At 53.6% G+C, this 10068-nt stretch overlaps 1 protein-coding gene across 2 annotated transcripts; it reads right to left on the reverse strand.

Moving 5' to 3' along the window:
- Nucleotides 1-1700: 1700 nt before the first annotated feature.
- On the reverse strand, nt 1701-8973 carry RAD51D (RAD51 paralog D). 2 transcript variants are annotated; one of them, XM_049803332.1, is made up of 11 exons: nt 8899-8973; nt 8443-8575; nt 7129-7190; nt 6849-6967; nt 6012-6093; nt 5763-5897; nt 5237-5332; nt 4960-5050; nt 4037-4107; nt 2931-3098; nt 1701-2229 (listed from the first exon to the last, which is right to left on the reverse strand). In XM_049803332.1, exons 2-11 carry the CDS (start codon nt 8522-8524, stop codon nt 2146-2148), a joined length of 990 nt encoding a protein of 329 aa, XP_049659289.1. In that variant the 5' UTR covers nt 8525-8575; nt 8899-8973; the 3' UTR covers nt 1701-2145. The 2 variants fall into 2 exon arrangements, with proteins under 2 accessions (XP_049659289.1, XP_049659288.1); XM_049803331.1 differs by lacking the exon at nt 8899-8973 and having other exon boundaries at nt 8443-8663.
- Nucleotides 8974-10068: the final 1095 nt, after the last annotated feature.

The raw sequence follows: 10068 nt of genomic DNA on the forward strand, positions 1-10068 counted from the left end.
TGATTGCCAAGGAGAGAAAATCCCCCCAAGTCACCGCTATGCCTGATAGCCCAGGATAGGTAGATTTGGAGGAGCACAGCCCACACGTCATTGCCTTTCCCCGGTCTCTTCCCGACTGACCGGCACCGTCCCTGTTGAATCACGGTCCCATGACTGCTGCCCGGTGACTAAGTGCAAAAGCAGAGTTTCTTCTGTCATTTCCTGGGGGCCACGGCAAAGATGCACGCTGGGTGCGTGGCTGGTCTCACGCCGAGGCAGATGCAGGGTTCAAAGCGGGCTGTTCCCTTTCTCATCCTCCTGCTAGTTAGGGGAAGGAGGCAGCGAGAAAGCCCCCTTGGTTCAAACATAACCAAAGAGGTTTCTATTTGGCTCTTCCCCTGCTCTGCACTCTCCGTGAGAGCTTTGCTTCCCCTACAGAACCTCAGGTAGAGAGGTAAAATAGTAGCGCACAGTTTTGGTTGAAACTTGGGGGTACCAGCTCTTTCTTCACAGCTTCAAGACACATAACGAGCTAAAGTTTCTGCTTGTAACGACCAGCCACATCAGCACGAGTCTCCAGTGGACAGGACAACCATGTTCCTCCTCGCCTCAGCCAGCAATCCCTGGAGCCAAACCTCCCCTCCCAAGCTTGGAAAGCCCAGAAGTGCAAATAAATACACAACTTTAAAATACATTTATTTTTACGGAAAACCGTTCAATGGTACAGCTCACATTGCTTTGGCACGTCCCCCTCCTTGGGCAGGACCCGCTGGGAGGACAGCCTTTCCCGCAGCCACATGCATGGGGCTGCAGTGGCTGGGTTGCCACGATGGAAGAGGCGAGACCCACCCCGTAAATCGCAGCCCTGGGAGCACTGGGGGCTCGGTGGTTTCGCAGGAAGCACAGCTCAGAGAAGTGCAAAACAAAAATCTGTGCCGAGACCTCTTGGGAAACCAAAATGTGCCTTTCACATACCCCTTTCAGCTGCCCCTTCCTTACAGCAGCTATTTGCTCAGAATACAGGGCTGTACAGTGTTATGTCTACTCTGGAGAAACTAGAACCCGAATTCCGGCTAACTCAGATGCCTCTTTGCCCAGCACAGCCTTAGAAGGCTCCAGGAGCTGTACTGCTGTGTTATTAGCTTAACAAGCATGCCCTGATGTGTCCCAGCCCCCAAAATCTACATCAGCAGCCTTGGAAGTGCAAGCCGTAGCTCAGCTCACCTGCCAAGGAGGTTTCTCACTAAGTAGAGGGCAAGGGTGACTAGGGCAACTGGGATCAAGAGGAGAGGCCACGCTCCGTCCCAGCCTCCCATCTCCTTCCTGGCACTGCATGAGCCCCCAGGAGGTTGCCCAGAGCAGATAAGAGCAGCTGGAAAGCACTGGAGCAAGGAGACATTATTTTAAACTTCACCACACGCAATTGAGTAGTAGGTCCTTGAGCATTAGACAGGGCCAGCTGGTGTCAGTCAGGACTCATCCACACCAGCTGATCCAGATTATAACCATCAGTTAACAGCAATTGTTTATGCAGCACAGTAGTGCCCCCAAAATACCAGCAGCTCCCTACAGGGTCTGGTGTTACTCTGGGGAGGTGGCAGATCAAGCATCCAATTATGTCCCAGCTCATCAACAACATGTCCCACTCCAGTCCTGCTAGGGACTAAACCTCAAAATTTTAATTAAGTTAACAGCAGTCGCCATTAATTGAATTCCAGCTCTCAACAACCACAGCAGTGTACAACATTTTTTTATTTCAGAACCAAGACCACAGTGGACTGCCCAAGGACTATGGGACAGCGAGTTATGGGGAAACAAACCCAGCACAAGGAGTCATGGGTTTGTGCAGGGACATGCCAGCTGGTCCCAGGCCAACACCTTAGGGCAGGGCTGGCTCTGCTGGTTGAAGCCAAGCCTGCAGCAGAGGAGAGAACCCAGTTGTCATGCTGCCCACACAGCCCAGCCACTGCAGGCAGCATCTGCTGAGGCAAAGAGATCTCCAGGGAACCCCACACTCATTTTCCCTGCAGCACAGAAGAACAAGAGCTTCTTCGTGTTGGTCCTTCCCAGGGCTGCAGGATTCTGAGGCAGTCTGTAAAACCTTCAGTGTGCTTGTCTGCTTTTTTGCAGCTCTCTTGGACCTTGACGTTTGTTTTTCCACCCACATCAGAGCCCCTGTGTCGGCGTTGCTGGGCTCAGCTCCTGCACGTCACCATTTCCAATATCCAGCTCCACCTGTATCCCTGTTGGCTGCCAGGAGAAACAGAGAGGAGCTTCACCTCACACTGCTGGGACTCTAAGGGCAAACTTGTACATCACTCCATCACCTGCCCCAGAGCCAAAAATCCCCAATTACATCCCCTTGACGATTTCTTTCTGCTGGTGCCCTCATTTTAAGTGGGTCTGCTGAACACAGAGATACAAATAGAGAATGCAATTTAGCAAAGATAGAACATCTTGCTCCGAGAGATCCCCAGACACGCTGTTATTTAGCACATCCAGGATGCGTTTTGCTGTCCAGCATGCCACCACATCCAAACCCGTTTGGATGAGGCCACAGAGCGGGCTCAGAGCCAGGAGGCCCAGGCAGCACTGCCCCGTACATAGGCAGGATTCAAGCCAAAGTCACCTCTGCAGGTGTCGGAGCCAGCTCTGCCCACGTGCAATCAGGAGAGCGAGACAAGCACAAGGAACACAATGACCTGGATTGGAAGTGGTGCCACTCATTTAACATGCCTATAAAATACAAGCTCAGGCTGTTGGGAAGAGATGCTCTTCTCTTCCGTAGCATACAACCAGGCTGGCGTTTGCTCCTCTTCCATTGCCATGGGTCACCCAGTAAGGCCTGATCCTGCCCTACCCCAAGAAGGAGCCTCCCTCTGCTCCGAAGCCAGGTCCATGTCACATAGCTTCTCCTCCATTACCAGAAGGACTGGTCCAGGGAGCCTCACCTGCCGGGATGACTTTGCCAAGGAAGCGACACGCTGCGTGGTGGCTTTCTCCCATGTGGCTTCTTTGCTCTCCAGCAGCACCCGGGTGCTGGGCACAAAACTCCAGGAGCGGCCGAGGGCTGGCTTCAGTGGACCAGTGCTGCTCTCCCTTGTCACCTGGTTAGTCACCTGCAACACAAACAGGCTAATCGGTGCCTGGGAAAAGCAGTGCCACTCTGTAATGAAACACCGGAGATCACTGGGAGATAATGGCCAGTCTGCTACTTCTATGAAGTTTTTTCTTCTCCATCCTGAGCCCTCCTTCTTAGCACACCCATGCCATCCCCTCTAAACGTATCCCACGCAACCGTCCCAGACATGTACTCAGGTAGGACCTCACTCCTATCTGCAAGCTGCAGTGACTCCTGGTGCTGAAGCCACCTGCAAAGTTTAACCTGGAGCCTCCAAGCGTCCTTCCAGGCACCCCGTCCTTGTCACTTTATTGCTAGTCAGAGCAAAGGGCAGGACTGTCTCAATGCCTTCCAGTGCCAGGTTCAGCAGACCACCATTTTCTGTTGTGGCCTTCCCAATTCAAACACCTTAATTTGTGGTTCCAGCAACTTGTCCAGGTGCATTGAAGCAAATGCAATTGCTTGGCCGAGAGCTGGGGAGGACTAGAGCAGGGCCCCCTTCCAGTCCCCAGCTCCTTCTGGATGATGCAATGCCCTGCAGTTCCTCCAAGGTAACTAAGCAAGAGGTTACTTAGTAAGCTGGCCAGCCCCTTAAATGAATGGTGTTATATCAAAAATAAATACAAACAACCTTTTAATCTGTCTGTACTTAACTCTACCTTGCTCAATCAAGTGAATGCCTTGTTGACTGAGGACAGCAATAAAAGCAGGCACCAAATCAGCCCTGTTCTTGCTCCACGCTTGATGGAACAAGATATCTGCAGGCTGCAGAGAAGCAGAGCTACATCAGGGAGCAGAGCACTGAGGGATACAGGCCTCTTTGCTCCTTCTTAGCCGGGAGCTGGGTCCCCCCCTCCCAAGGGCTCCAAAGCCTCTCCAGGGCTCCTCGCCACGGCACACACCAGCACGCAAAGGACAAGGTGCGGCAACACTCACCACAACGGCAATGCTGAACTCCTTGGCTAGTGTCTTCAGCTCCCTGGCCAGCTGCATCATGATGGCCAAACCTGGTGGAGGACAAAGCTTTGGGCATTTGGGGATCAACCGCCAAAGTGGATTTTAGAACCAGCCGACATCTAGATTTGCACGAGCACTAGATTTAGTGCCAGTGCTGGTGTTCATGGACACCTTCAACCCGTTTCCATTACCAACACCCCAATGTACCCATTACAACTGCACGCTCCAGGGCACCTTGGCCAAATGGGTGTTGCATGGACAGAGCAATTCCCAAGTTGTCCCACCCCCTCCTTTCCCATCTTAAAGCCCTGAGGCCAAAAAACCCTATAAAAGCACCAGGAGCTCCAGACAAAGCTGGCCAGGTTGATTTAACAGGTACAGGACTCCAGCTCACAGCTTCATTTCCTACAGCCCATGGCTTCAAGGGGACCTCCTGTGATAGCACTGGCTGCCACCCAGGTGTGCAAGACCCTCTGGAAGGTGTTTGAGGGGCCTCCTTGGCATCTCAGCCAGCAGAAAGCCCCTCACTCCTGATTTATGGTCCTTTCTGGCAGAAAGAGGCTCAGGGGAGCTTTGCAAACTGTGCCAGCAACCATGATGTATCTGTGACACTGTAAGCAGAGGTTTTAGTCTGTGGGCAAACAGTTCAGTGCCTCCTCTGTTCCCTGGCTGGGTTTCAGACCACCAGCATGAGTTTGCACAGCCACAGCCAGCTTGAATGTTTGCTGATAACACTGCAAACAGATTCTCCTTTTACCCAGTCCCAAAGGAAAAGCTGGGAGCAGTTGCACCCACATCCATCCTGCCCCAGCTCCAGGCACAGCATACATGGAAGGAAGATGCTCTTCAGGATGAGCAGAGAGGTCTGCAACCTCATTGCACATCCTAACGAAGCAACTCACCCTCTGAGTGCTTGCCGCCCAGCAGCGGGTAAATCACAGCCGAGACCGAGTCAATCACTACGATCTTGAGAGGTCCCATGGAGCTCACAACCTGGAAGAAGGAGGCACTGTGTGCAATGTGGAGTAACAAATCCTGCAGTTTTGGAGGCCGTGAGCTGCAGAGAGGCTCAAACGTCCCCAGGGCAGGGTGATCTGGCATCACTCATTAGGCACACAAGCCCTCCTGCCCTCCTTGCAGCACTGGGGAAGGGAGAAGGGCCCAGACCCTCGCTCCTACCTGCTGGGAGAGGCGATCCCGCAGCTCCTGCAAGGCGCTCAGCATTTCATAGATGTTGAACACACGGACCACCTGGATCCGCTGCAGAGCCTCTAGCTGCGGCACAAAGTGGTATCACCAACAGCCTCATTCCCTCCAGCTCCAGCTGCTACCAGCTCTTTGCATTTATACCATGCCATGGAGCCAGGGACCCTTATGTCTTCCATATTTGCCTCCACCCCATGAACACCGTTGTCCCCACTGCACTGATGGAGGAAGCAACGTGAATTGAGCTCAGGGAACGAAAGTGTGAGTGACTACTGCAAGCTCTCCCCTTCTCCCCAGGAAAAAAAAAAAACAAACCAAAGTGCAGTGTCTGTCCCTGAGCACGGCACCCACCCAGCCATGGGAGGAAGAGTTTGGACCCAAAAAAGCCCATGAGGACAAAGGCAGAGTTGGACAGACAAACCACCTCTGAGGGTTGTCTGCTGGCAAGAGCCAAGGCAGTTTCAGTGTGAGTGGAGGGACCAGCGCCAGGGGAACTTGCCTGTTCTTCTCCATCCTCTGCCCGGGCTCGAAGTATCTGGTAGAGTCGGGAGGCTGTGAACCCCCCCGTGGAGTCAAGAAACAGGACATGCTGCTTGAGGCCAAGAGACACGCTGGCTGCAATGCCCAGGCACACCTGGAGAGGCAGGGACTGGGCATCAGCCAGACCTCCCAGGTCTCTCTGCTTCACATGCCTGAAGGCATCATCTTCATCCTACTTGTCCTCTCCTCTCTCCTCCGTCCCACTCACCTGCGTCTTCCCACTGCCTGGAGCTCCCATGAGCTCTGTCACTTCCCCTGTGTACAGCCCGGAGTCCAGCAGCTGGTCCAGGCTAGAGGTTGAACACAAGGTGGGATTATCAACACCCCTTCAGCCAGAACGGCAGGGGTATCAGGAAGCAGCAGGCCCCAGATATTGGTCCCTAGAGTCCCCTTCCCAAATGGAGACAAGTGCTTCAGGCTCTGCTCCTTCCCTCTCCACATGGTGGGCAACAGCAGATCTGCAGCATGGGGGCTACAAGAGGATAGTCCTGAGCTAGAGAAGAGCTGTGGTCCTGGGAGCAAGGTTTGAATACCCAGGGTTTCTCGGCATAGTCACTGTAACAACCCAGCGAGACGACAGGGGAAAAGAAGAAATAAGGGTATGCAATAGAGTAACTCATTTCCATGCCTGATCTAGACAGTTTGGACCATCATCACTCAGCAGTCCCCCCACGTTCATAACCCTCTTCTCTGGAGCCCTCAAGAGAAAGGGTGAAGGCAGCATGCTGTCTAGTCTGGAAGTGAGACACACAACCACTTCGCAAAAGGTGTGCAAGGACAACGGCAATGTCATTCCCTCAAGGGACACAGACCGGCTGCCTTTGCAGTCGGAGGACATGAAGAATACTCATCTCTTGTTCACAAAAGGCAGAGCCAGGCTGCGGCTGGAAGTTTTTAAAACAGCTGCTGGGGATGGTTTGGACACCACTGAGCCTGCTCAGGGCATCACCACATTGAAATTCAAAGCCTGCACTGGGCAACCATGGCCTTTTGCAGCAAGCCCAGCCCCAGGCAGACCCGCTGGCTCGCCGGGTAATGTACCCACCTCGGGCTCCCAGTGGGCAGGATGGCCGTGGAGCTCTTGAGCTCCTCATAGAGGTCTGCTCCATTGATAGGGAAGGCAGAGAACTGGGCCAGCAGCACACGTCTCACTGCAACCAGTGCCTGGTGGGCAGAGAGATGTCTGGAAACGGGACTGAGGAAGTCCAGGGCCAAAAACATCTGCTGCAGAAGGTCCCCCCCCCAAGACAAGCCCATCCAAGCCATGAGCTGAAGAGCTCTGAGCTCCCCAGTTAACATACCAAGACTTCGGAGTCACCCTTTACCTTGTAAGACAGGGAACACTTCTGGGCAATGTCCTCCAGGTCTGATGACACAAAGTCCACCACTGCAAATAACATGAGGAACAAGAAGTTGGAAGCCAAAGCTGGACAGACCACAAACATGACCAGCTTAAACAAAACCTGCCTGTGGGCACCAACAGGCAAAATGTGTGTGCCCTCTGCCAACACTTCAAGTGGATGAGCAGGATGCCCCACAAATTGAAGTATTAAAGTTTTTCCTCCGAGATGGCCCTGCTACCCATTGCAAAACAAATTGTTTCCTGCAAAACAGATCAGGGAGAGAAACTGGTAAAAGTTCTCCCTGTTTTGCTCAAGAGCTGCCCAGTGCCATTTGATAGCTAGGGCCAGCCTAGAGAGTCTTCTTCTCCCAGCGTACCACAGTCTCACGGGGCTAGTGACTGACCCGAAGTGCCAGCCCTGGGCATGCCAGGAAGGGCTAAAGCCACAGAAATTAGAACCACTAGTGGCCCCATCTCTGCTCCCAGGAACCACTCCAAGATTCATTTTTTCAGACAGGTGTATGTTACTGGTTGAAAAAAAAAAAGTGGTAAAAAGCAATTCTTATAGGGAAAACAAGGATTACAAAATCCATGGCTCCAGCACCCACAGGATCTCACAGACTCCATTTAACAAGAATAAAATAGTGTTTTTCTCAGCTCTATTCCAGCTTCTCAGAGCAAGTAAAGAATCCCCTTGAAGTCTTTCCTTCCCCCTCTAAGAGCAGGAGGTGCCCAGGGTGCAGTGTGCCAGGCACTTGGGCATTTTTCAGAGGGAAAAATTCACAAACTCTCCTGAAATGCCTTCTAGAAGCCTTCAATTGATTGCCCCTCAGAGGGCCTCTCCAGAGACCCCTACCATGTCCTAACACTCTCCTGCTCCTATGGAGAAGTCCTGACTCATCACATCCACCCAGAGGGACTCAGAAGACACCCAGCAAGGAGGACACAGGAGGGATATTGCACCAATACCACCCTTCCAGGGTACAGGGTGCCCTTCCCTGGCACAGGGACTGGAGCTGCAGCCCCCCAGGCTCCTGCAGTCAATACCCAGCGTGCTCGTGGCAGACAACCTGTGCCCACCCTCCTTTTCTTTACAGGGCTCTAAGAAAACTCCCCACTGCAGCTTCTGGGCTGCAAGCCAAAGCCACAGAGGTGGGAGATATTTTCCAGGGGCTGCCCCACAGCCCAGACCACCCAGCCTGGCAGATGGGTTCTGCACAGGAGGAGAGCACGGTGCCACCCCAAACGTGCAGGGGATGACATTCCCCAAACGGAGACCCCGCTGCAGCTCCGTTACCTGTCCTGATGCCGTTCGCCCTGAGAAGCTGGATCATCTCTTCGGTGAGACCAGGGCAGAGCCCGGCCCGCAGGACCACCATGTCCTCAGCCCCCCCAGGACGCAGCACCACAGGGCCAGGAGGAGAGGAGACCTGCGGAGGAGATGGGAGAGTGGATTTGGCACCATCCTGACACGGATGGTGCCTGCCCCCGGAGCTACACGTGCTGGGGAGACGCTACCCAGTCTGTGTCTGGGATGGGTGGTTACGGTGAGGGTTTAGTCTCCCTTTGGGGCCAAACAGCCCCAAATCCTGCAGCCAGCTCCTGCTCAACAGCAAGCGAGCGAATCCCCATCCCAGCTATCTTTAGCAGAGCCCTTCGGGGCAGACGTGCCCGTGTGAACACAGAAAAGCCTCCAACGAGTTTCCCACCCCATCCTCACCGCCCTGCCTTCCCTTTACACCCCCAAACGCACCTCCCGCTCCCCTCAGCGCCCAAAGCCCGGCTGCCCAGGGGCCCTGACCCCAGCCCCCTGCCCGCTCCCCTTCCTGCTTCCTGCAGGCAGCGGAAGAACCAGGCAGGACTCATATTTGCACTCCCATCTAGTGGCTGCACAGACCCACATCTAAACTCCTGGGCAACCTCCAGCCCCTCCAACCACCACCGCTCTCCCCCCCCCCCTGCTGAGGGGCTTCCCAGGGGATTTTGGCCCCTGGTTCCCCACCAGGCCCAGCAAAGACCCTGCAAGCAAACGGGTCTGACTTCTGGACCCGTTTGGTGGGAAGCGCTGCTGGTTTCTGCTTGCAAACACCCCTCCGGAGCTTCTCCCCTCCTCACTGGTCCCAGTAAGGAAAAACCTTGCCAGCTACTGACACCCAAGGGTGCTTCTGGAAGCACACAAAGACAAACAGGAGTTTTCAGCTCACGGCACAGCCCAATACCAGCAGGGACACTGAGGAAAGCACCAGAGCCTGCTCAGGAACTGCAGTAAAAGAAACAGAAATAAAAGCTCCCCCCCCCCCCCCCCCCCCCTTTATCTATAGCAACTCCCCCAACCACCAGCTGTCTTTAAATGACCATAGCACAGGTGCCAGCAATGCCATGGCTCCCAGGCTCTATAAATAACAGAACCAGAGCCTGGGCTAACTGGTTTTGAGGGGTAGGTGCTGCTGCTGGGGGAGGCTGGGGAGAATCAAGCACGCTAGTTTAAAAATTGAGAGAAAAAGTGAAGAGGTAGGAGATTGAAGTAAGGCTACTCTAGTCTTATTTTACAGAGTTCTGTGTGTTTCTAAGTAGAGCCTGTTTCACTTTTAAAAGTATAGCTTGCGTTTAGAGCTGGGTTTTTCACTCCTGGTGTAGCTGGGCAGACCTGTGGAACCCTGCAGAGATGATGGCATTTGAGGGCTTGCTGGGAGAGCAGCTGATGGGAATAGGAAAAAAACTTTAATTATAATTTCTGAAGTTAATTCAGAGATGAACCTGAGCTCTGTGTAAACATTTTAACTGTCCTAAACTTGCCTTAGGGGCTTGGGGGCAGCTCTAAAAAGGATTACATACAGCTTTACCCTGGTTGCTAATGCTGGGTTGGAAAAAACCTCAAGCTGTGTGTGCTGAGCACAGCTACCTCAGCAGCCCTGCTGTTGCT

Source organism: Accipiter gentilis, chromosome 6, assembly GCF_929443795.1.
Source record: "Accipiter gentilis chromosome 6, bAccGen1.1, whole genome shotgun sequence".
NCBI lineage: Eukaryota > Metazoa > Chordata > Aves > Accipitriformes > Accipitridae > Astur > Astur gentilis.

What these genes read in the sequence shown, in the direction of transcription:
- RAD51D (XM_049803332.1), bottom strand. Translation starts at nt 8,524, where the DNA reads ATGGTGGTCCTGCGGGCCGGGCTCTGCCCTGGTCTCACCGAAGAGATG. An exon ending in CAGGCAGTGGGAAGACGCAG is followed by an intron (nt 5,898 to 6,011) that starts GTGAGTGGGACG and finishes CTGCCTCTCCAG; the next exon opens with GTGTGCCTGGGCATTGCAGC. An exon ending in GGGATCGCCTCTCCCAGCAG is followed by an intron (nt 5,051 to 5,236) that starts GTAGGAGCGAGG and finishes TCCTTCTTCCAG; the next exon opens with GTTGTGAGCTCCATGGGACC.